The 26,710-nt window shown below is 43.4% G+C and overlaps 1 protein-coding gene across 3 annotated transcripts in view; it reads right to left on the bottom strand.

The window, feature by feature from the left end:
• Positions 1–4,865: 4,865 nt before the first annotated feature.
• Positions 4,866–26,710, bottom strand: part of pdli2 (PDZ and LIM domain protein 2) — a 61,982-nt gene continuing 40,137 nt past the window's right edge. Inside the window, exons 6-10 of one of the 3 annotated variants that reach the window (XM_014171377.2) lie at positions 26,240–26,309; positions 11,893–12,011; positions 8,503–8,648; positions 7,817–7,931; positions 4,866–6,614 (exon numbers count right to left, since the gene is read on the bottom strand). In XM_014171377.2, coding sequence (XP_014026852.1) covers positions 6,416–6,614; positions 7,817–7,931; positions 8,503–8,648; positions 11,893–12,011; positions 26,240–26,309 — 649 coding nt within the window. In that variant the 3' untranslated portion in view covers positions 4,866–6,415. 3 annotated transcript variants of the gene reach the window in all.

Below are 26,710 nucleotides of genomic sequence, written 5' to 3'. Positions count from 1 at the left end.
GTTTTCTGTAGTTGCGGATCAGACCTGCACAACGGTCAGGAATAATTTTGGACCATTCCTCTTTACAGAATTGTTTCAGCTAAGCAATATTCTTGGGATGTCTGGTGTGAACCGCTCTCTTGAGGTCATGCCACAGCATCTCAATTAGGTTGAGGTCAGGACTCTGACTGGGCCACTCTATAAGGCGTATTTTCTTCTGTTGAAGCCATTCTGTTGTTGATTTACTTCTGTGTTTTGGGTCGTTGTCCTGTTGCATCATTCAACTTCTGTTGAGCTTCAATTGGCAGACAGCCTCTTCTGCAAAATGTCTTGATAAACTTGGGAATTTGTTTTTCTATAGATGAGCGCAAGCTGTCCATGTCCTGAGGCAGCAAAGCAGCCCCAAACCATGATGCTCCCGCCACCATACTTTACAGTTGGGATAAGTTTTTGATGTTGGTGTGCCTTTTTTTCTCCACACATAGAGTTGTGTGTTCCTTGCAAACAACTCAACTGTAGTTTCATCTGTCCACAGAATATTTTGCCAGTAGCGCTGTGGAAAATCCAGCTGCACTTTTGCAAACTTCAGACGTGCAGCAATGTTTTTCTTGGACAGCAGTGGCTTCTTCTGTGGTGTCCTCCCATGAACACCATTCTTGCTTAGTGTTTTACGTATCGTAGACTCGTCAACATAGATGTTAGCATGTTCCAGAGATTTCTGTAAGTCTAGCTCACACTCGAGGATTCTTCTTAACCTCATTGAGCATTCTGCGCTGTGCTCTTGCAGTCATTTTTGCAGGATGGCCACTCCTAGGGAGAGTAGCATCAGTGCTGAACTTTCTCCATTTATAGACAATTTGTCTTACCATGGACTGATTAACAGCAAGGCTTTTAGAGATACGTTTGTAACCCTTTGCAGCAAAATGCAAGTCAACAATCCTTAATCTTAAGTCTTCTGAGATCTCTTTTGTTTGAGGCTTGGTTCACATCAGGCAATACTTCTTGTGAATAGCAAACTCAAATTGTGTGAGTGTTTTTTATAGGGCAAGGCAGCTCTAACCAAAATCTCTAATCTCGTCTCATTGATTGGACTCCAGGTTAGCTGACTCCTGACTCCAATTAGATTTAGGAGAAGTCATTAGCCTAGGGGTTCACATATACTTTTTCCAACCTACACTGTGAATGTTTAAATTATGTATTCAATATAGACAAGAAAAATACAATAATTTGTGTGTTATTAGTTTAAGCACACTGTGTTTGTCTATGGTTGTGACTTAGATGAAGATCAGATCAAATTGTATGACCAATTTATACAGAAATCCAGGTAATTCCAAAGGGTTCACATACTTTTTCTTGCCACTGTAGGTCTATACATGACTGGATATTTGCAACTGAAATAACATGTTGAGTGAACATAACATTATATTCCTAGTGAATAGTATAGCATTGTGTTGAGAGAGTGTTACAGGTTAATGACTGTACTGCTACTGCCAATTGCCTGTTGCTATAAGAAATATTACGGGGCCTTATCCATGAGTCACCATATGCTTTAAACAACAAAAAATAAGAAAAGAAAGGCAGCGAGCAAGCAGTAGTACTTACTATATTACTGGTCATTGAAATAGATGGTCCCTTTTACTTCCAGTGAGCAGTTGTGATTTAGTTCATGGCACTGTTTTCATAGCATTATGACCCCAACTAATGCTTATGTCCATCACTAATGAAAGTGTCTGCTTTAGTTCGTTATCCAAATTATTGTAAGGGCAACCACAGTGATCACCTATCTAAAGAAAGATGCATCATTTTTATGTGGGTGAAAGAAGTATAGCTTAAAAGTTACAGATAAATGTACGTTTTCAGTTGCTTTCAAGGTAGACTATATCAGGTTGTGATGGTTATTGATCCTGATGGGTTGAAATCGAGATTTCATGGCAATGCCATTACAATTCCTCCAACTCTAAAATGATGTTTTGCTGAGAGCAAAGAATATAATGAGATACAGCCTGGTAAGACGTTTTGTATCCTAAAGCAATTTTGAACACTCCAAAAAAACATTAAACTTTCTGCAGGCGTCCATTTCAACAAGTCTGTCTTTGTCTTTAAAAAATCCCAACAGTGTTGCCCTCTACACATTTCTGTTTAAAAATACTTGCTAATATACAGTATGAGAGGCAGGGGAGGAATGAAACTTTAGAGTTTCAAATCTGGAGTGCATTTTGAAATATGAAAAGGTGAACCAGGAGAGTATTTGAAAGGGGTCTTGGTGCAATTGGGGGTGACATGTATTCACAGACATATCCAAAAGCAGGCACCTCAAGTCATGCTAGCATGCCCGGTCGTACAATGGTGCAGTGTGCTCTGACCCACCCTGCAGACCCCCGGTTTGTTATTCCTGTATGTGATACTGTACACAGGAGCAGGCTCAGAGAGACAGCATGATTTCTTAAGGAAACCAGAAAGAGTGGATGGGTGCCTGCTCAGCGATGAAACAGAGGGCTATTTATCCAAGCCGTTAAATAAGGCTTCAAGAACAACACCCCCTCCAACTCCCGTTCCCCAGCCCCCAAATCTCTCTCATCTGGAGAGCACAATTTCACGTCCCAAACGGCACATAACATCAAATTGTACTTAATGGCATCCAGACAAACTTTAATGTCGTTCCAAGATTCTCTCTGCATACCCCCCCCCCCCTCCCCCCCCCCCTCTCCTCCCCCATTGCAATCTCTCCCTCTCTCCGTTCCACATCTGGACTCCATTCCAGGTGGAATATGGTAAGAGGGGGAACGGAAGGAAGGAAAGGTGGAGGGACCAGCTGAGAAGCTGAAGATCTGAGGAGAGAAGAGTGAGATTCAGTGTTGAAAGAGGTTGGGTGGAAGTGACGTCAGGATGGAGTAGGAATGTGATGATCCCTCTTGGGCATTTCCACTGGCTTTTCCCAACCTCACATTACACACCAGTACAACGAGCACTGTCGTCTTCAAAGTGGCTAATACAATCACAGGTTTCTATAGCCGTAACGAAACAAGTTTACTGGATGCAGTATCTTCAAGAAAATAAGGTAGAAATCATCTTAGCATTACTAACAGTGGTGTAAAAACTCCAATAGTGTGGAAACCATTACAGTGTAATACTAAATACAAAGTACTAGACTACTGCTGTACTGTATCATCATGAGGTCTGATGTTGTTCCTTTCTTGAGGAAGCTATGACATCTAATGGTGGATTCAATAACAGCATTGAAGCTGCTGATGGCTGACTTCCATGCCAAACCCACAGGAACCACACCCATATATCCTCAACCTAGACCACTGAATCTGTGGGATTATTCCAGTTGCTAAAAACAATACATATTAATACTTAAAATGTCTTTATAACCACTATCTATTAAATAACTTTATGGTGTACATCTCATCATTGTCTGCCTTGAAGTTATTGCGCGAAAAAGAATGAGTAAAAAAGTCTAATACAGTAGCGTACAGTACTTGAAGGTATTGGATTGTATACATTTTTGTGAATCTGTTGTTCTTTTAGCATTTTTTTATAAGTCCTACTACACAGAATTACCATACTGTGTTGTAAACCCCAGTACAATACATACCAAGGATCATATGTCAGACAGCCTCAGTATAATGCAAAACTTTAACTGTGACAATGTGGCCCCCTTCTGGAGGAAAGATAAAACAGCAGTACCTGTGAAAAACACAGTCTTAAGTATAAATGACCATAGCTGCGGGAAGTAGAGAAGGCTGAGGGTGCTGTAGCACCCCCTGAAAAATCAGGAAAAAAAATAATAGAAAAAAAGAAAAAAAAGTATTCACAAAAGTAGTGCACTTGGCCTTCGCTAGTATTAGCGGATCGATATAGATGTCTGAAGCTCGGGAAAAACTATATTTCAGCATCTCTGCTTTGGCAAAAAAAGGCAGTATAATATCTTGTAGGATTCAATAGTTGGAAATGTAAGAGTTGTTGCCCTGTCCCTTTCTCTGTGATTGTCCTTCTAATAGAATCCAGAAAGAACAACACCCTGTCCTCAAACGTCGAAAGGTGCAAAGTTATGGGAAAGACACAAAATATCCATATCAAATCAAATATTTTTCTTAATCAAATAACATGGAAAACATTCACTTTTTGCGCAGTATTAATTTACCATCCTTACAAACCACTCAATGTACATTACTGTATTGTACATAGGTTGGTCATCTAGGTTTGTACGTGTAGACTTTCCATCACCATGAAGAAGAACAATGCACAAGACAGTAATTGAGTACAGTGAGACATCAAGTGCTTTGTGATGATGTGGCTCAATTGGTAGAGCATGGTGCTAGGGTTTGATTCCCACAGGGGACCAGTATGAAAATGGATGCACTCACTACTGTAAATTGCTCTGGATAAGAGCGTCTACTGAAAAGGAATGAATAGACCATTTCAGTTTTCACATAGAAATAAGTCGCATTTGCAAAAGTACTTACAAAAAACTGGAAAACATATTCAACAAGTATTATCAGATGAACTGTTTTGTACACATAATGAACTACTTCCTGCGTCTCTGTAAATGACAGACTGAGCAGTCTCTGTGTTCACAGTGCCCAAAGGAGTGCTTTAAAGCTTACTGCCTTCAAGTCATAGCCATTTTATGTGTGGGATTATAAAAGCCAATATTTTATTTTGATTCACTGAGATGTACCTTTTTATTTGAGGTAATATGTGTGTTTCCATTAGATTTGCATCACGTTTCATATATAATCACAATTACTTTGCCACATGGTTCATGCAAAAGGTCTAAGGATATTTGAGTCTACATGCATTACATATTTAAGAAATTTTACAAGCATGAGATCCATTTTAGGATCTGTAGGTAACACAAAATGACCAATTCAACTCAAAGCCCAATTTCAAGAGCATTAAAGATAGAATTTATTCTTACAAAACTTAATGCGGAAAAAGTCTGCTCATCACCAATTTACAGAGAATAGAAGACCTACTTCGAAGCTTGTTTTATAAATTCTGAATGTTGTTCCCAATACAGCCAGGTTATAGCACAAATGAACCAGACTGTGTGTCCACAATGATTTCCCTGGTAGAGAGAGGTGGGACCAGTAGGCCAGATGTACCCATCTATAGGATGATCTATATGATGATCGACAGGATGAGGAGAAGGGGTCCACATGGTGTTTATTGTCCAGGGAGCTGGAAGGTTTAGCCTAAATGACATTATTTTCAACAACATAAGCTGTTGATGGTACAATTGCATAGCATAGCTAACCGTACAAATGGCCAAGCAAGATACATGTAGTTTTACCCTTATATTTTTCAAAAATGTTGATGTGTTTTTATGAAGTGTGACACTGTGTCTTTCTGTGGGTGCTGCTGTGAAGAAACAGAATATACAGCAATACACATGCCATCAGACGTCATAAGATACGGTACTATATATTGTTCTATAAAAGAAACATTCACAAAAATGTTTTTATTTATATATATATATATATATATATATATATATCACATCTTTATATTCCTTTATTTAAAAAAAAAGCAATAAAGCAAATACACATTTCATAATTCCAACTAAACTGATGTGCTACCACGAGGCAAAAGCAAACCCAGCAGGCTCGGCCTGACATTCTAAAGCTGAATCCACTGAAACCTTTCAATAGTGATCCCAATAGCAACGCAGGCACTTAAACCATCACTTCAAAAGGAATGATCGAATCTCTTGCTCAAGTTGAATCCCACAAACACACGCACGCAAGCACACACACAAATGCACACAACCACAAATACAGTACTAACTTTGACACAGATGAAAGTTCACCCTTTGTATATGTATGTCTTCTGTCTTTCAAATGCCTTGGAATTCAAATGAAGAGTTTGTTTCCCTTCCTCCGAACGGGTCAGCAGGAGACTCAATGCTGTTTAAAGGATTCAAATGTTACGCTCTCATTCATCTGATTCATATACCAGTTCTGTTGTGTAATAAGTTGGTGTAAATGTGGCCATCAAAGTTGTCTGAATGAGATGTTTTATTATTATATCATTTTTTTTAACCTTTATTTAACTAGGCAAGTCAGTTAAGAGCAAATTCTTATTTTCAATGACAGCCTAGGAACAGTGGGTTAACTGCCTTGTTCAGGGGCAGAACGACAGTTTTTTACCTCGTCAGTTCAGGGATTCGATCTTGCAACCTTTCGGTTACAAATCAAACGCTCTAACCACTAGGCTCCCTGCCGCCCGATACAACTGTACATTAGCGATAACAATACACCTATAAGGGCTAAACCGGGAGGGCCTGGGAAAAGAAAAGTTCCATCCAAACCTCATAGTAACTGAATTAGAAACCTGGAGAGAATAGTTAAATGCTATAGAAAAGGCACAACCTCTGATGTGTTGGCCCTCCCACTCCCGTTCCCCAGCCCATGGTCTATTGCTTTGAGCCTCAGTGGCGGGGTGAGACAGTGGCACGTGGGGCAGTGCCAAGGCCCTGGTAATTCTCGCGGGCATGCTTCTCACAGAACATCTTCTCTCCCACCCAGAAGTGACCTCGCATCTTCAGGTTGAGACCGCACTCTGGTGTAGAACAGGTGTAGCACTCTGGGTGGCGGAAGCGGTCGTCCATGATGCGCACCGCCTGTGTACTGCAGACAGATGGACACAGTTGTACTCAACACAAACATTGTTTCTGCATGTTTCTGCATATTTTAATCTTTGTACATTATGCACACAAACACTGTAGGAAGGCTTATTAATTCAGCTCCTCTGTATTTATGAGGAATAACCTGCACCTTAGGGAAAGGTATCAATGTCAGGGCTTGTATTTGTCAGCAGCTTATTATTACTTATTATTTGTCATCAGTTACGCAATTACCCCTGTGGACAGAGAGAACATGTCACAATTACCCCTATGGACAGAGTGAACATGTCACAATTACCCCTATGGACAGAGTGAACATGTCACAATTACCCCTATGGACAGAGTGAACATGTCACAATTACCCCTATGGACAGAGTGAACATGTCACAATTACCCCTGTGGGCAGAGAGAACATGTCACAATTACCCCTATGGGCAGAGAGAACATGTCACAATTACCCCTATGGACAGAGTGAACATGTCACAATTACCCCTATGGACAGAGTGAACATGTCACAATTACCCCTATGGACAGAGTGAACATGTCACAATTACCCCTGTGGGCAGAGAGAACATGTCACAATTACCCCTATGGGCAGAGAGAACATGTCACAATTACCCCTATGGACAGAGTGAACATGTCACAATTACCCCTTTGGACAGAGTGAACATGTCACAATTACCCCTATGGACAGAGTGAACATGTCACAATTACCCCTATGGACAGAGTGAACATGTCACAATTACCCCTATGGACAGAGTGAACATGTCACAATTACCCCTGTGGGCAGAGAGAACATGTCACAATTACCCCTATGGACAGAGTGAACATGTCACAATTACCCCTATGGACAGAGTGAACATGTCACAATTACCCCTATGGGCAGAGAGAACATGTCACAATTACCCCTATGGACAGAGTGAACATGTCACAATTACCCCTATGGACAGAGTGAACATGTCACAATTACCCCTGTGGGCAGAGAGAACATGTCACAATTACCCCTATGGACAGAGTGAACATGTCACAATTACCCCTGTGGACAGAGAGAACATGTCACAATTACCCCTATGGACAGAGTGAACATGTCACAATTACCCCTATGGACAGAGTGAACATGTCACAATTACCCCTATGGACAGAGTGAACATGTCACAATTACCCCTGTGGACATGGAGACATGATGTGACATGAGGTGACTCTTACACAATGCTGGTGCCACACTTCTCACAGGTGTGGTACTTGGGGACTCCGCCCCCGGGTGATGTGGATTTGGGAGGGGTGGGTTTGGGGGAGAGTCCTGGGAACCGCACAGCTGCCTCTGCATAGAACAAACCAGAGAGCAACAGAGGAGAGCAGTCAGTCAGAGCCGACACCGTTTGTCTGAACACCACCAGTTTATGATCCGGGACACACACTTCATGACACCAGTGACATATGCTGGTTGTTATCACTTCATAAAACTGTTTTTGCCATCTCCGCTTGTAAAAGTAAAAACAACAACACTCACACTCTGCTGCCCGTTGAAAACAATGCTCTAAGTCTGAGTATGTATGCAAGAGTTTCCTTATCTGACTTTATTTCTGCTCTGGACCAGGGGATGGCCTGATGTTTCTATCGATATCAAATAACTGTCTGAGTAGCCAGACATAATACAAGGTTGATGAAACAATTGAGAAAAATTGTGGTAAATTGTGTTGAATTTGACAATAACCGTTAACTACGAATAACCTCTATCGGCCTCAGAGTTGACATCCAGTTGACCCATCAAATTGGTTTCAAACGGGACAGTACATCCTACACACTGTTTATTAGCTGTAAACAGAAGACCAGCGTGTCACAGAGAGAGAAAGAGAGAGAAGACGAGTGTGTTTATGGGAGGCTCTGCCCACCCTTCTCATCAGACTCCAAAACCTCCTGCAGCATGCGGAAGGTGTTGGACTGTCGAGGGGCCGTGCGAGACTCCTTGTTCTCCTGGATCATCTTGTAGACCTCTGAATCCCGGTCAAACCTCTGCATGGCAAAGTCCGAGCCAGAACTGCTGTGGGAGAGAGAGGGGATATAGCTATTACCTATTACGTAACCACTCTGATAAATAGACTGATCAGTCAATCCATATCTATGTACATTCCATGTACAATCTATGTTCTATCTACGTACTGTACATATGTACATTCCGTGTACGGTCGACGGTGTAATAATGTCCATATATGTTCAAGGCGATGTGTACATTGTGGAGGACTTATGTGGGGTTAGTTTGAGAGAATCCAGAGGAAATTAAGACAGGGGCAGCAGTCAGCTTTGTGACTGACCTTCTAGCCCAAAGTCTACATTGCATACCCCCAGGAAAGTCGCCAAAGCCAGCCTCCAATCTCAGTCCAAACACTCACAACTGAACTGGATCACCTTGCTATCCACTTACAGCAGCAACTGCTCTATTCTGAAAATGTCCTGCAGGCAAGGTAAAGAACACATATTGAAAACGCCTGTGTAGAGTAGACGGTACCATGTTATCAACTAAGTAGCATACATTATTGGTGTAGTGTTTGGGTATTAAGGTGAAGACATTCTAGCTTATGGCTAGTAAAGTTGAACTGTGGCTAAAGCTTTCCAGATACCCACCACCACAGCAGCCATGATTGGCCAAATAAAGTGGGGAATCCTGCTGTTTGACTCCAGGCATTCCTGGATGGAAAATCACAGAGATGTGTCATTTCTATCATGTACCACTACCCCTCTCTCACGCCATCATTACATTTATGACCCACTGGAGCCAATGGACACCTTTTAGCTTTGAGGCAAGATAACTTATGAGGCAACTCAAGCCAATGCATGGTTTGTGGTCATTTTGGACCAGTGGGAGTGCTTGTGATGGGACATAGTCTTAAGAGTAGACACCTCAGGGTAGTTTCTCTGCTGCCTAGCTAATTAGCAGATTAGCAGGCAGCACAGTAGCACTGCACTTACGGGTTTATGAGCAGCACATTCTTAGCCACTGGGGTGGTGGAATGAAAAAGTGGTTCACTTTATTGTTCATTCAATTGCGACTGTGTGTGGTTGCCATTGTTATATTTTCCTAGCCTAGCAACAACTCAGAGACAAAAAAATGGACAGAAAGATGACAGTCAAATGTACACACGGACCTATGCACAGAATACTGTAGTCAACATTCTTTGCCTGGAGGGAGCCTTTCAGTCAGTCAGGTTATGTGAGAAACCGGTCAGACAGACTCTCAGTCGACAGGTGCGGTGTATTGCCATTCACCTGCAGCGAATTGAGCAGAACATCCCTGCTAAACTGTCAGTAAAAGTCTGCCAATTCTCATCAGCTGGATCTCTCTCTGTGTTATCATATGCCAGGTTACAGCACATCTGCCAAAATACTGACTGTATAAATTCTCCCTGTGCTGATCTAATCTAAGACAATACCATGGAAAATAATAATCATTCACATTGCTAATCCTGTTTAAGGCACTATGGAAATGGAGAGATGTGTGTGCATGCATTCATGTGGACGGGAGTTTGTGCCTGCCTTTCATCAGTATTTGGAACTTACTTCCCACTGATGTAACACGGCTGAAACAGGAGATGGCAAAAACGATGAGACAAACCTCCAAGTTTACCCAATGCTTAAACTCTTTCCTTTGCATTATAGAACATGTTTTAAATTGAAAACAGACTCTCCAACACACCCTGCAAGTCTTCATCATGCTCCACTCCACCCTGCTCAATCCATTTCCCTTTTCCCCTCATTCAAATTACATCTTCAAACCAATGGACATACTGGGTCAAATGTACTAAGAGCACAAAAGCATGGGAGCAAAGCAAACATAATGGCAGAACAGTGAACGACAGAAACATACAGATGGAGGGAAATCTGTTACAAAAACAGCCATAACTTGCCTAAACTATATCATAATATACTGTATGTATGCATACTCAAAAGAAGAGTACAACTGGAATAGGCTACACATAACACACAGTATCTTGAAAAGAATATTGTCAGTTGGCATTCAAGTAAGCACTTTGTGGACTCCACAACAGTCAGAATGTTTTTAAGAAACCACTCTAGAAATGTGCACATGGAAAAAGTGGCCTTTTCATGTTTCCACAGCCACACTTGGCACAGAGAACACCTGATCTTCCTCTAGTGAAAATACATGTCTTTAAACAAGCTTCAGTCAAAACAGATGCTAACACTACTCCCAGCTCCAACAGCATTCTCCAATGTGAGAACAATAGGGCTGTTGGTGATGTTTGCATTGCTTCATTCAAAAACACAGCCATACTAATTAAAGCCAGTTGCCCCTAAACTCATTACCAAATACAATAAAAGTCAGAAATAACCCACCTCAGAAACAAAGAGGGAACAAAGAGGAGAATTCCTTTACAACTAGATAATCTTAGCTTTCAGATGTAACAGTTGTTCTTGGCTGCACGTCTATCCTCAGCTGTGGTAACCCAGCAAACACAAAAACACAAGCACACACGCAGAGGCACACACCTATATATATACACCAGACAGGCGCAGGAGAAGAGTGAGTTTCGGACTGAAAAGTGTGCCTTTTGGCTGCCACTCATTGGCCTCTTAGCCTGTGATTGGCTGAGTCAGAGGGGGGAGAGGCTTGATGTGAAACCTGGGGACTACAGAGTGGGGGGCCAATTAGGGGAAGAAGTGAAATAAGACATTTTGGGGGATAAGAGTAAGAGCCTGAGGTGGCTGGGTCTGATGCCATATTCTGACATGTCACATGACCAGCAGAAAAGAGAGGCTTTTTAAGAACTGCACACAGACACACCCCAACCTCTCCAGGAGGGAGGAACACTGAGTACGGCTAAAAACAGACTACCTGAGAGGTTTTGTAAGGAACAGTTGAACAGGTTTGAAAAATATCTACTTTCTTCTTTCTGGTCTTTTTGGCTGTTGAGTAAATAGCACTACAGTATGGGAGCACTGACTCTCAGAGTAAGGTACAATCAACATGTCTAATCCATTAAGTAAATGTTTGATAAAGACAGCTGAATCCTTCAATGCACACTAAAATAGTCTGACTTGTAGCTCCAAGATCAACCACATCTGTTTTGGTTAACTAAGTGCTGCATTATGCGTTTTTACACATTACGCTGAATTGCTACATGAGTTTGTTTTACCCTAAGCCTGTTTGTAGTAAGTCATAATCACATATTCAAAATACACAATAACAACATACGTTAGAGTGGGTAAATTTGTACTGCATATCGTGGTAGATCTGTAGAGGAGCCGAGGATTGAGAATGTTCTTACCTGCGTCTGGGGGAGACAGACAGCTCGCGGTCAATAGGGCTGTGGGGCGAGTAATGTCCTGGAGGGGTGGGGGTTCGACTGGTCACAGAGTTATTCCTGAAGTCCGGAGAGGAGAACTCCTGTGGAGACAGAGAGATGTACAGGTCAGACTGGTCTGATCGGCATGGATCATCTTCTTCTGCTCGGTCAAACCACCTGCAGATGCTGAAACTCAGACGTACACTTTATAGAGTGGAACGAGTTTATAGAGTTGAGAAACCTGATGAGACCATGAGAAAGAAAGCACCATGTGATGCAATATCTCCATAAAGAAGTCAGATAAAGAAAGAGCTATGTTCCTTTCACTTACTGGATTTTATTTAATGTTGTTTCAAAAAACTTTGCTTCATCAAGGGTGGATTGGCATTGAAGAGAATGTTCTGAAAAATCACAACAACTAAAGAAAGAGATGAGCCTGGTTGGGGAAAATGTTCTTTAAGCGAACACACAGACAAAGAGATGGACAGGTCCACATGAATAGGAACAGTCAAGGTGAGAAAGGGAGGGCTCTATGTGATCAGGTGACAGAAATTACCTCCTGGGGTCAGTTCAGTTGGGTGCAATGTTAAAGAAAATATATTTTTTAATGTTCGTTTTTGGACATAAGACTAAAATCACTAGACTTTCACCTGAAAATTATTTTAATTTAGGAAATCTATTCCCAAGTATTTCCACTCAGAAATAGAGAGACATATTTGATCACGTACCAATGTAACCAAGGTTTGAAATGATTATGTTTTTGTCAAATATAATATATGTTTGGGCTTCTTGTGTTAATTTGCAGGGTACAAATGATTTATAATTATGTTCTGGCCCCCCGACCATCCGCTCCAGAAAGAAATCGGCCCGCGGCTGATGACCCCTGCCCTAGTGGCACCGACTTTAAGGACTTTTGGAGATCAATCCACAAAGTAGATTTACCTAACTTGGTGGAAATTGAAGGGATCTCCAGGGTTAGCCATCGCTGAGTCCGGGTCTGGTAACTTATACATCTGAAGGTTAACAATGAGGTAAAGCTATGGCAGAAGTTTACATAAGAGGGCTTTAAACATAAAAAGAGCGCAATGCATCGATCTACAAAACTTCAAGGAGGGCCAGCTTACTTTCTGATAGAAAATACAATGATGAAATGTATTGTGTGGATTGGAACCAATATGATTGTCTGTCATGTAGAATCAAGTCAGCTCTATTAATTTCATTCTACAGTATCTGTTAAGTTTTGCCTTACTGAATACACCCCAGATGTTCAGAAAACACACACACACACACACACACACACACACACACACACACACACACACACACACACACACACACACACACACACACACACACACACACACACACACACACACCTGTAAGCCTTCACTTCCTCAATCTTATTTGTGTACAGTAATGAACTAAGAGTTCTAATTCTGGTGGCCATGGCGGAAGGTTGCTACAGTCATCATGACTGGTGCTAATAAAGGCTCTGATTTGTCATGGTTTTGCTCCTGCCCTTCCCATACTGCGGGTTTCAATGGAGTGATCATGAGACACTCCCAGCATTCCTGTCCTTTTACTAACTCGTCCCTCCTTATCAAGCTCTCATTTATCTCCTAGCCCTAACTCCACGTGCAGGCTGCCTGCCTGCCCGCTTGTGTCAACCTTGTTAACTCTTTATTGCTATTTATATCTCAGCTGGGACTCAGCCCCCAGGCCTGATGACGGCGATGCTGTTCGCATGGTAACAGATGTTTGGCATTGGCTCTCTTGTTTGTTGGAATAGAAGGGGAGAGCCAACGTGTACTTCCATCGTGGACGCCAGATGTCCTACAATTATGCATAGCAGTTATAAACCATTATACCGCATTGGGAAAGAGCAAATGGCAATCTTCATAAACTTATTCACCTCGGCATGCTATGGTTTACTGACAATGCTTCCTACTTCCATTACCTAACTGCTCACTGCTAGAGTACCAGCTTGGCATGAAGCTACTGCCAATGATTGTGGATAATGAATATGTCTCATTATGGCCGTTTACCATTGAAAAAAAATGGTCAAGGTTCCTGTCTGTGTAAGCGGTCTATCCTTCTCTCGGGCGAACATACAGTTCCTTCATCATCTCTGGCAAGCTCACTCGAGAAAGGGAATGTCCACTGACACAGACAGGATTTTTTTCAATGTGAAACTGCCCAATAACACCTGCCCAAAAATGAGCCTGTGAGATGTTTCGCCTTCTCTTCTGTCTCTAGCTACTGCTTTTATTAAGCCACAAGAGGGAGCTAGAGTGACATCATTGGTTACAGCCAAGCAGTAGAGCCCAAGAGATCCTGAAAACATGGGACTGAATGGCTGTGTGTGTATGCATGAGTTTGAGCGTGCGTTTGGTATGCACACATGTGTGCAAGTTTAATGGTATTATGTGTTTCCTATGTGGTGTTGGTTCGAAGAGAATTTAACCCCAGGGACATGGGGCACCCAGAACACAGAGCACACCTGGTCCACTTCTGAGCAACTCATAACTCAGCCCAGACACTTTTACTGTCAGGAATCCCAGAAAACAGATAGATGCAGTACATAGCACTGTAATAAATTCTAACTGTGACCACCTGAGATCCAATTCTAAAAGTCTCTCAGACACGCAACGAAATCTTTATTTTCTATGGGGTATTCAGCAAAATCAAAAGTGAAATGAAGCTTGAAAAGTGAAGACAACAAAAAAGATCAGTCACTTTATTTATGCTCTACAGATGGTCATACTATCATCAAACTATCTGCTGATAAGCAACTGCTTGCTAAGGTTATGGTTAGGGTTAGGGTAAGATTTAGAATAAGGATTAGGGCAGGGTTCACCAAAAGGCAGCCCACAGGGCCAATTTGTCCCATGGCTGATTTTATTTGGCCCCTCAGTTTTCAGAGCAAAATAAATAAATAAATAACATTCAGTGCATTCAGAAAGTATTCAAACCCCTTGACTTTTCCCCCATTTTGTTATGTTACAGCCTTATTATAAAATTTGAAATCTTTTTTTCCCGTCATCAATCTAAACACAATACCCCATAATGACAAAGCAAAAACAGTTTTAGATTTTTTTTGCAAATATATTAAAAGTCAAAAACTGAAATATTACACTTTCCTAAGCATTCAGACCCTTTACTTAGTACTTTGTTGAAACAACTTTGGCAATGATTAAAGCCTTGAGTCTTCTTGGGTATGACGCTACAAACTTGGCACACCTGTATTTGGGAAGTTTCTCCCATTCTTCTCTGCAGATCCTCTCAAGCTCTGTCAGGTTGGATGGGGAGCTTCGCTGCACAGCTATTGTCAGGTCTCTCCAGAGTTCGGGTTCAAATCCGGGCTCTGGCTGGGCCACTCAAGGACATTCAGAGACTTGTCCTGAAGCCACTCCTGCGTTGTCTTGGCTGTGTGCTTAGGGTTGTTGTCCTGTTGGAAGGTGAACCTTCGCACCAGTCTGAGGTCCTGAGCGTTCTGGAGCAGGTTTTTATAAAGGATCTCTCTGTACTTTGCTCTGGTCATCTTTCCCTCAAGCCTGACTAGTCTCACAGTGCCTGCCGCTGAAAATCATCCCCACAGCATGATGCTGCCACCACCATGCTTCACCGTAGGGATGGAGACAGGTTTCCTCCAGACGTGACGCTTGGCATTCGGGCCAAAGAGTTCAATCTTGGTTTTATCAGACCAGAGAATCTTGTTTCTCATGGTCTGAGAGTCCTTTAGGTGCCTGCAAACTCCAAGCAGGCTGTCATGTGCCTTTTATTGAGGAGTGGCTTCTATCTAGCCACTCTACCATAAAGGTGCGATTGGTGGAGTGCTGCAGAGATGGTTGTCCTTCTGGAAGGTTCTCCCAACACCACAGAGGAAACTCTGGAGCTCTGTCAGAGTGACCATAGGGTTCTTGGTCACCTCCCTGACCAAGGCCCTTCTCCCCCGATTGCTCAGTTTGGCAGGCCCGGCCAGCTCTAGGAAGAGTATTGGTGGTTCCAAACTTCTTCCATTTAAGAATGATGGAGGCCACTGTGTTTTTGGGGTCCTTCAAGGCTGCAGAATGTTTTGGTACCCTTCCCCAGATCTATTCCTCGACACAATCCTGTTTCGGAGCTCTACAGAGAATACCTTCGACCTCATGGCTTGGTTTTTGCTCTGACTTGCACTGTCATCTGTGGGAACTTATACAGACAGGTGTGTGCCTTTCAAAATCATGTCCAATCAATTGAATTTACCACAGGTGGACTCCAATAAAGTTGTAGAAACATCTGAAGGATGATCAATGGAAACAGGATGGACCTGAGCTCACAGCAAAAGGTCTGAATACTTTTTTCTAAAAACCTGTTTTCGCTTTGTCCTTATGGAATATTGTGTGTAGATTAATGAGGGAAAAAACTATTTCGTAAAATTTTAGAATAAGGCTCTAACATAACATTTACGTCATTTAGCAGACGCTCTTATCCAGAGCGACTTACAGTAGTGAATAGATACATTTCATACCATTTCATGCATTTTTTTTTTTGTACTGGCCCCCCGTGGGAATCGAACCCACAACCCTGGCGTTGCACACACCATGCTCTACCAACTGAGCCAAGGGGTCTGAATACTTTCCGAAAGCACTGTATAATGTGAAATAGGACAAATATAAGCGCCCACCTAATATATTATTATTTATGTGACTCCCTTTCCAGCCTCGTCATCAGTTGGCATCAATGCCCCCCACAAGCCCATCCCAGGAAAAGCTGCGTCTCCACCCCACCCCACCCCTCTCCACTCCAGCTCCCAGCAACAGAACAGGCCTGGGGCCTGAAGCTGACTGAGGCATGGGCACTGGTGGAGCCAGGGACTCTCTGTCTCCATAACCACCAGCACCCGCTTCCAATTCAGCAGCTCTTTGAACAATGGCTCTGCTCTCAATCGGTCCAGTTTTCCATTTCTTTTTCCAGTGCTTGTGCAGATCGCTGCTCGCTGCTCTATGCCAGGAAGCTTTTACCCGGAACGATCAGTGGCATTCCTCACTGTAATTCCTCTCAGGGTCATTATTTACCCAGAAACAAGGGCCAGATATTGTTAGTTGTCACTTTCTCCATATCATCTTTGAATAAGTGCAGAAAACCTCTCCTTCTCCTCCTGCTATTGGCTACAGTAGTCAAAATGTCAGTCTTTTCCTATTGAAATCCTTTCTAACAGCTACATGTCATCTTAGGCTAATCTGTAGTTGTACTTTTATAAACATCTTGCTAATGAAGAAGTAAGAGTCCAAATCTAGGAGCGTTACATCTTAGAGAACATCTTTATTTCCTCTTAGATTCGATGAAGTCTCCTGTCAGTATCAGTAAGCAACTGAAGCCATGTTTTCAGAAACAAGTTTTAGCTAGTCAAGTGAGTGAGCGCTTTAATTACAGCTGTGATCCATGAGGCATGAGAGGAAAGAAGGAATAAAGAAAAAAAGTTAAACAAAAGCAACAAACAGGCACGGGAAAACAAAGGTTGGACGACGACAGGGACTTAGCAGCTGTGATTGAGTTTGACCATAGATGGGCTCAGCAGCTTGGTATGGAGAAGTAGTGGAGTTTGGGCATCAACAACACCGCTCCATTTTCCTCTATTTTCCTGACCTTTTATAGAAGCAGCCATGTCACCTCAGATTGCAGCGAATCCCCCTGCGGATGCCCCAGGGGATGCCACTCACTAGCAGAGGGCACAATGGCCGTTTGTCTTGGAGAAGGTGAATGGTGTTGGGAATGTCAAGAGCCAGGGGAACATAACATTTGGGGAGGAAGCCCTCCCTGATTAGACCTGCTTTGAACTGTAATCATAAGCTCTTAACGAGCTCTGGGTCATCAGAGAGCCTGCCTGCCTGTTGTACAAAGCGAGGTGTGCACAGGACAAATTACGCTTCAAAGCCAAACTCTGAACTTGAAGTTAACTTTTGAATCTACATGCCGCTCAGACGATGCCACTCTCGTCTTGCTGCTATTTTCAATTTTGCCACTGAAATCGGCTGTCATATTTGATTAAAGAAATCAACTACAGCGAATACAGTTATGTGCTTATTCCAAATGCTCTAGGAAAAACCTAAGGAAGAAAGACAATCCAGGTCCAAGCCATATCTCAATCTCAGGACATGGAAGGAGGATGGAGTTATTTGAATGAATTAATAAATGAAAGAGAGAAAGAGACAGACAGAGAAAGAGAGAGAGTGACAGAGAGAGGAAGAAAAAGCATGAGTGAGAGAGAGCACAAAAGAGAGAGTTCTGAATCTGACACACAAACATGCCTCAGTCTGGGATTGGAGACACAAACAAACAGGAAATGGAGAATTGGAAACGGGGGCAGCTGTTTCAGATCAGGGCCCATGGGAGACATGAGACATTGGCATCTCTTTTACATTTTGGGAGCGGAGAAGCTCTCCGTCTGGCTCCAATCGGGGCCACTGAACATCATCATCATTATTACCACCATGCAGCTTCAAATACAGGGCATGAGCCAGCAGACAGGGGTAGACGACACACAGAAGACGATACAACTATATTTTGGGAAATGCTGTATGAAAACACTTTACATGAACATAAATATGGGACAATTATCCAGGGGATGGCAGGAGTCCTCGGGTTTGAAGGGAGACATATGCATACTGTATATATCCTGCAGTATGTGTACTGTATATGTACGGAGGTCTCCTGTAAACACGAGGCAGACTAACCTGCTCTTTATCCTTCGTCACCGCTGCCTCAACTCTCTTATTACAGTTACTGTATTCAGAAGTGAACTACTGTACCATAACACCATACTGAGCTAAATAAGATATATGATAATCCTAAGTATTTGAAAGAAAGTCTGTTTTTCTCAATGTTTACATATAATAACATACATTAAGGGTCAGACATTCCCTAGTGATAATTGCGGGTGCTGACTGCTGAGTGCTGGTGGACTGACTGAGTCTCAGTAGGAGGTTGACTCTGGCTGTGCTCGGACACTGTGGGGTGTCAATTCCAATATCACGGTCACCATGGTGGCTTCAAAGCCTCTCAATGGTCAATACATAGCATCAGCAATCCAGCGTTAATATACATAATTGGTTCTGACAGGACCCTGCTTAGTCACAATGAGAACATGTCTAAGAGGCTGATGGACTCAAAAGCTTAACACCCACCTGAGTGATGCACTGCAATCTCACTGGGCCAATACACTGTGTGAGCTGTAGTAAAGTAGGTTTTTCCATTACCACCAGCAAAGTAGCATCATTAGACTCTCTGATGAAGAAAGGGCATTTCAGATCATAATCACAGAATCCTTATGGGGATGATTACTTTAAATAGGAACTTTGCCCCCAACTTTGTGGCTAGCTTCTCACACACACAGAACTTGAGCTCCCTTCTCTAGGCAAAGCCCACTCATGTTATGGTGAGATCATAGGTGGTCTCATATACTGTAACTGGTCTCATAAGGGGAGCAGTCCACCCACCCACCCAGCCACCAGCCGGGCTGCCACCAACAGGCCCAGATACAGTGAGAAAACTGATGCCAGGCAGGCCGAGAGAGAGTTTATTTATCCTTGGAGGGAGCTATGAGCAACACATTTTTCAACCTTATTAAATTCCCCACAAGGCTCCAACTGAAGCTGCATATCAAACTCATCTGGAGTTCATTATGGTTTTGTTAAATCGTTGGACATTTAATTTATGATCGGCAATCTATGATCGGCAGAATCCACCCTTTCATATACAGTGCATTCGTATTCAGACCCCTTATTTCCACATTTTGTTATGTTACAGCCTTATTTTAAAATTGATTAAATAAAAAAACATCCTCATCAATCTACACACTAACCCATAAATACAAAGGTAAAACAATTATTATTTTTTGCCCTCAAAACACTGAAATATATAAGTATTCAGTATTCTTATTTATATAAGTATTCAGACCCATTGCTGTGAGACTCGAACTTGAGCTCAGGTGCATCACGTTTCTTTTGATCATACTTGAGATGTTTCTACAACTTGATTGGAGTCCACCTGTGGTAAATTCAATTGATTGGACATGATTTGGAAAGGCGCACACCTGTCTATATAAGGTCCCACAGTTGACAGTGCATGTCAGAGCATAAACCAAGCCATGAGGTCAAAGGAATTGTCCGTAGAGCTCAGAGACGGGATTGTGTCGAGGCACAGATCTGGGGAAGGGTACCAAAACATTTCTGCAGCATTGAAGGTCCCCAAGAACACAGTGGCCTCCATCATTCATAAATGGAAGAAGTTTGTAACCACCAATACTCTTACTAGAGCAGGCCGCCCTGGGCCAAACTGAGCAATCTGGGGAGAAGGGCCTTGGTCAGGGAGGTGACTAAGAACCCGATGGTCACTCTGACAGAGCTCCAGAGTTCCTCTGTGGAGATGGGAGAATCTTCCAGAAGGACAACCATCTCTGCAGCATTCCATCTGGTAGTGGCTAGACGGAAGCCCCTCCTCAGTAAAAAGCACATGACGGTCCGCTTGGAGTTTGCCAAAACGCACCTAAAGGACTCTCAGACCATGAGAAACAAGATTCTCTGGTCTGATGAAACCAAGATTTGGCCTGAATGCCAAGCATCACATCTGGAGGAAACCTGGCTCCATCCCTACGGTGAAGCATGGTGGTGGCCGGATCATGTTGTGGGGATGACTGGGAGACTAGTCAGGACTGGGAGACTAGTCAGGATTGAGGGAAAGATTAATGGAGCAAAGTACAGAGATCCTTGATGAAAACCTGCTCCAAAGCGCTCAGGACCTCAAACTGGGGCGAAGGTTCACCTTCCAACAGGACAACAACCCTAAGCACACAGCCAAAACAACGCAGGAGTGGCTTCGGACCAGTCTCTGAACGTACTTGAATGGCCCAGACAGAGCCCGGACTTGAACCTGATCGAACATCTCTGGAGAGACCTGAAAATAGCTGTGCAATAACGCTCCCCATCCAACCTGACAGAGCTTGAGAGTATCTGCAGAGAAGAATGGGAGAAACTCCCCAAATACAGGTGTGGTAAGCTTGTAGTGTCATACCCTAGAAGACATGAGGCTGTCATCACTGCAAAAGGTGCTTCGACAAAGTCCTGAGTGAAGGGTCTGAATACTTAAGTACACGGTCCCGTGTGGCTCAGTTGGTAGAGCATGGTGTTTGCAACGCCAGGGTTGTGGGTTCGATTCTCACGGGGGACCAGTACGGAGAAAAAAATGTATGAAATGTAGGCATTCACTACTGTAAGTCGCTCTGGATAAGAGCGTCTGCTAAATGACTAACATTAAAAAATTAAATTAAAATTATTAAAAAATTGCTTTGTCATTATGGGGTATTGTGTGTAGATTGATGAGGGGGAAAAAACAATTGTACACTGCATAACAATGAGAGGCACCACTGAAGAAAAAAAACAAGATGCACATACCAATTTAAGACTTGGGAAAAGGGAATTGTGCTCATGTATTGGGAGATTGCGCTGAATGTTTTAGTTGAAGAATTGTTCATATTGTTCTATATCCCATTATTTCTAAAATAACCTATTTTAATGAGTGGAGAATTTGGAGCAATCCTCATAAATCAATATTTCTGCTGTTTCCTCATTAATCCATTGGCTAGTATTCAACTGGACGGACATTTACAGTATGACTGACTGCTTTAACGTTTTGCTTTACATTTGTACCTGGAGGGACACTTTCACCAGACTAACAATTATGATTTATGACAAACAAATGGATCCATGACAACCCTTGACAATCCATGACAATCCCAAACTCAAGGTGATATCCTGCGTAAACTAGAGAATATATGCTGACGTGTCAGTTTTTGCTGGAGCAAGGGGCAGTTATCCACACGGTTACCTTGACAACTACTTACGGAATGTTCACATACCATTTGAATGCCTGAGCAAACCGCACTAACTAATAAAAAGGTCCATCTCTCCTGGCCAAAATCCCCCCATAAAGCGAGTGGGGCCAGCAGCGTCCCCGGCTCGATGTAGAGTGAGCCCAGCCCAGGGGCCTGGGAGGCAGGCAGGGGAAATCTGAAGTGTCCCAGTTAACTTTTCCACTTCAGGGGAAAGAAAAACAACGGTGCTGATCAATCAGTGGGGATGTGGAGAGGCATGCTGCCCGCCGAGGGGCCACAATGGACCCTGGCTTAATAGGCAGAGCGGCCAGAGCCCACGTGAAAAGGCCTGGCTCTGTCAGCTCACAGCCCTCACTCTGTGGAGAAGAGAAAACATCCCCCCTCCCTCGCACTCCACTCTCCTGCCTCCACCACCCCCACACTGGCTTTAGCCTGCCCGTCAGACAGCACACCCCAGGCCTGCCAAGCCAGACAGCAGCTCTGCTCATGTCAGACCTGAAATAGCACATCAGTCCCGGCGATGTCTTCTCAATCTGTTTGGATATGGTGGTGGGGAGGAAGAGCGGGGAGACTGGGGGAGACAGCAAGGAGGAGAGGGGAGACTGATTGAAGGCTAAGGTATATTTTAGACGTTGATCTGGAAGAGCGCTTTCTGAATATTTTTATCTCAGGCTAAAGAAAGCAATTTCAAGTAAAAACCTTTGACTTGACTTGAACAACATCTAGTGACATTCCTACTGCTGTATGCCAAGCCGCCATCTCTCTGTTCCACAGCAACAACCACAACTTTGCACTCCAACCTGCCACACCCCCCAAAATAGACTGGGGTGAAACCAGCGGCTTGTGTGAAGGCTGGCCTGCTGCGAGCCTGCCTGCCCATCGGGACGTACAGTATGGGTGGAAGGAGGGATAGATAGACAGATAGATGGAGGGATGGGTGGATGCAGGGTTTGTCCTCCCCTGGATAAAGAGTTTAGTGGGGACCATGGTGAGTGTCACAGTGCAGTTGGCCATCCCCCAGTATGATGGTTTATACAGTAACCATCCCGTCCCCGACACAGGATGAGGCAGCCCACCAAGGCTACCCTCAGGAACCGCAGAGTGTAGAACTGGAAACCCAGACCGGTGATCCTGCCCCTAATGGCCCAATGACGAGCCATGTCTTCTGAAAAAGAAGCTTGGTTTTGGCCTGGCTCGTCCCAACAGGGATGCTGTTGTGGTCACTTCTTGATGTTATGAACAGACGCGCTGCTTCCTACTGATTCCTGGAGGTGGCCAGCAGCGGGGCCAACTCAACTACAGCTCCAGGCTTGGCTCAGGGTATCCTGGGAGGAATCCGGGACCTGATCCAACTGTCGTCTTTAGTAGGCTGGCCTCTTCCTTTTGTCATGGTGTGCCGGTCCAGCAGATTGGCTAGCTAGTAGCTAGCACAGGGCAAAAGCAGTCATGTGCCATGACAAAATGTGGCAAAATAAGATACTACTACTAAGCTTACTTAGATTGCAGGAACTTTCCATGTTCTGTATTTCAATACATGGAAATGATCTCCACCCATCAATTTGGGAGCCAGGCTAATGAAACATCCAACCCAAAACAAAATTAAGCTTTTTTGTGCATTAACATTACTGTACATTTGATATCTTTATCAAGCCATTATCTAGCCCAATGGAAGGCCATTGTCATCAGTAATGGTGGCTGAATATGGGTCTATACACAGCTACTGTACTGTATGTTCTGGTTTCAGCAGGAGCCAGATCTCTGAATCCATTGTGCATGAGTGACGTATGGTGCTGTCAACTCTGCTCAGTCTCCTCATCGTTCCAGTGTGGGTTTCTGGGTCGGGTACAATGGGTATCTCTGTGCTGGAGCTGGTTGTATCGTATAAGGGAGGGGGGTGATGGTTCTGGGGAGTTGTTTGGGAATGGCGGAGGCCCTCCCGTGTCCCAAGTGTCCCTCTGCCCCTCTCCACCTTCCTTGCCCATCTCCTAGAGCTCCCCAAGCGCCCCATCACACAACGGCAGGCCTTGTAAGGCTGGGGAAAGCCAACACCAGCCTCCCAGAGGCCCTGCCATCTGAGCCACTATTGTACAGGGCATTTTCTCAGGATATCCAACACTCCGGTAAATGGGCGATCCAGCACATCCCAGTTTCCTCACTTGGAGAGCCAAAACATGGGTGGAAAAGCCTTTTAGACGCTTTTCAGAGTGGCTGATCACCTGATACAGCAGTACTCTGTACCTCTCAGGCGGGACAGAAGGCCTTGTCAGGGGAGCGGAGGCCCCGCTGCTCACAGGGCTGCAGTGTTCCTGCCAGCAAGTCGAGAGCAGCACAACACTACAGCACAGTGTGTCCATGCAGGCAGGGCACTCCTCTTCCCAGCCGTATACCCGCCGAGCATACTGAAAGGGCTCCACTCACTAATCCCACATCCTGGGTGGGAGTCTCGTCTCCTCTTTCAGACCAGAGAGGCCTCAACTGGAGGAAGAGCCCCACCAAAATCCCCACTCATCCACCGGTGTGGATCATAGTTAACAGAAAGCTGTCAGGCTTTGAGGAGAGGACAGAGAGAGCTCTACAAGACAGGCTCCAACCAAGCCACAGTGGAGGTGGAGTGGGTGAAGTGGTGACTGAGGGCTCCCAAGGTACTGTCTGTAAACAGTAGGTCAACCCTGTCAAACCACAGCAAGGAGAGGACACTAATACTGTTAACATGTGTTAGATGTACAGGTCTGACAAACAACCAAAAACATATATCTAGCATGTCATGTCTCTTCAGTTCAAAAACACAGTAGTGTGTGACTCCAAACATTTGGTTAAACAGGGAAAAAAAAAAAAATGTTGATACTGGAGTGAGACAGAAGGAATGTGATGGCTCCCAGAGGGGGTGAGAGAGGGGAAATGGATTCCAAACTTGAGATGAAGAATGAGGGAAAAGGGTGAGCTTATCCTGAAATTGTCCGAAAAAGTTGTGAGCAAAGATTCCAGATCCTTTGGCCCACCTGCCTTCATAAATACCACAAACATGTAAGGTCATCTCAGAGAGCCACGAATGACAGAGGAGCATGTAAGTCAGTGCATTCATTAAAGGCTGCTGATAAAGCTCTCAGACAACTAAATAGTTCTTAATAGTCGACACTCCAGTCTGCCTGGGGCGTCTGTGATACATAGCTTCTAAAGTTCACAAAGAACATCTCATAACACAACAGTGTCCTTAGGAACGGTCTGCTATACACGGAGATCCAATCAGGAAACTGATTCATGTCTGCACAGACAGGCGTCTCTGCACCCTCCCCTGCTCAGGACAACCTTTTGGAGTATGCCAATATGCCATGCACAGCTAATACTCTTAAATCACATAAGATAGAGGGACTGAATTTGACTGAAATTGAAGGAATGCAGCTTGCTACATAAGCTGATTTATTTCCCAGTCAAAAACTCCTGTTCTAGAAATAGGACAGACATACCACAAAGGGGAGAGGATTGACCAGACCTCCAAAGGAGTGTTGACAGACAGCTTGATAGTGATGATAATTGTAACATCTGTCAGCTATGTGCTCTCAGAGAGATCATTAGAGTATACTGAACAGTACAAGTTACTTGGCTGGCGGCGATGGGACTAGACTCATCATTAAAATAACTCAAGAGAATATCCCATATCAGACCAGAAGTTTCAGATTTGCCTCTGCTCAAGTCATCTGCCCCTTAGATGAAGAGCTGAGTTCAATCTTCATTTTCCAGGCCAAAGAGGCCATATTTATCTAGCTCCAAGTAATATTCACAGAACTTTATAAAATTAATGGAGTTACATTCCCTGTCTCCCGGACATTAAAGGTCTTGTCTGTTTTTCCTGCTCTGTCATCTCCCATGTTGTGTCTTCTGTAGGGCCAATGCTTGGGACTGGGGCCATTAGCCATAGCTGGAATATCTTATGATGAACCTTCCCACAACATTCTCTCTCCTTTGGCTCAGTTTCCAGACGGCTCTTTTAGTTGCTGGAATAGTAAATAAGCAGAGTGAATTCATGAAGAAATCAGCTTATATCCCAACCCCATATTTTACTGCTAGTGAGACAAGTGAATATTGCACTAATGAGTCTAATATACTGTAGCAAACCACTAAAAGGTCAAGTCTATTGTTTTACTGAGAGCTAATCATTCTCATCCTTACATTGATATTTGAACAAACCATTTCCAGATTGTATTCCAACGTAATGTCAGATCTTTAAAAAGTGACCTTTCAGTTCCCCGGCAATGAAAATATCAAATGATGTCTGCATCCTGTCTTTCTTGCTGTGAAGCGTCTACATTGTAACGTACAATGGCCTTGGAAACTTCAATCATCAAGCTGTGTAGTTCTTCGGAGGTCTACGTTTACACTGATGGGTTACGTCCAGTGAAACAACACAGGAAGTAAAGGGTCTGCTATGGGACCTTGTCCCTGAGTATGAGACAGACCTACCTGTGACAGTGGTCTGGACAGTCTGTGACTAGATGTCTTCTCTTCTGGAGACCACGAACGCAGCTGGATGCTATGAAATGACAGAGAAAGATTACACTGATAATGGTGTTTGCCATCTCATCCAAAATAACGATAATGGTCTCAATCAAAATACTTCACTTGACCAAAATGTAATGAAAAGTGTTTCAAAATGGATATCATAAACATGGTATAACACTTCTCATTACCTTTCATATTCATTTATAAAATGTGTGTGTTTAGGGTCATAAGATCAGATTTACTAGGTCTCAAGATTACTAGAACAGGAATAGATAATGATAGTCAAACAGCCCTAGAATTTTTTACATTGAAATGTTAGTAATTTAGCAGACACTCTTACCCAGAGCGACTTACAGTTCGTGTGTTCATTGGTGTGTTCACATATCACAGTGATAGGAAGTACATTTTTTCCCCAATAAAAGTGCTACTAAG

This window comes from Salmo salar, chromosome ssa24 (assembly GCF_905237065.1).
Source record: "Salmo salar chromosome ssa24, Ssal_v3.1, whole genome shotgun sequence".
Lineage (NCBI taxonomy): Eukaryota > Metazoa > Chordata > Actinopteri > Salmoniformes > Salmonidae > Salmo > Salmo salar.
The sequence above is the reverse complement of the archived record's forward strand: the minus strand, read 5'-3'. Positions and strand labels throughout refer to the sequence as shown.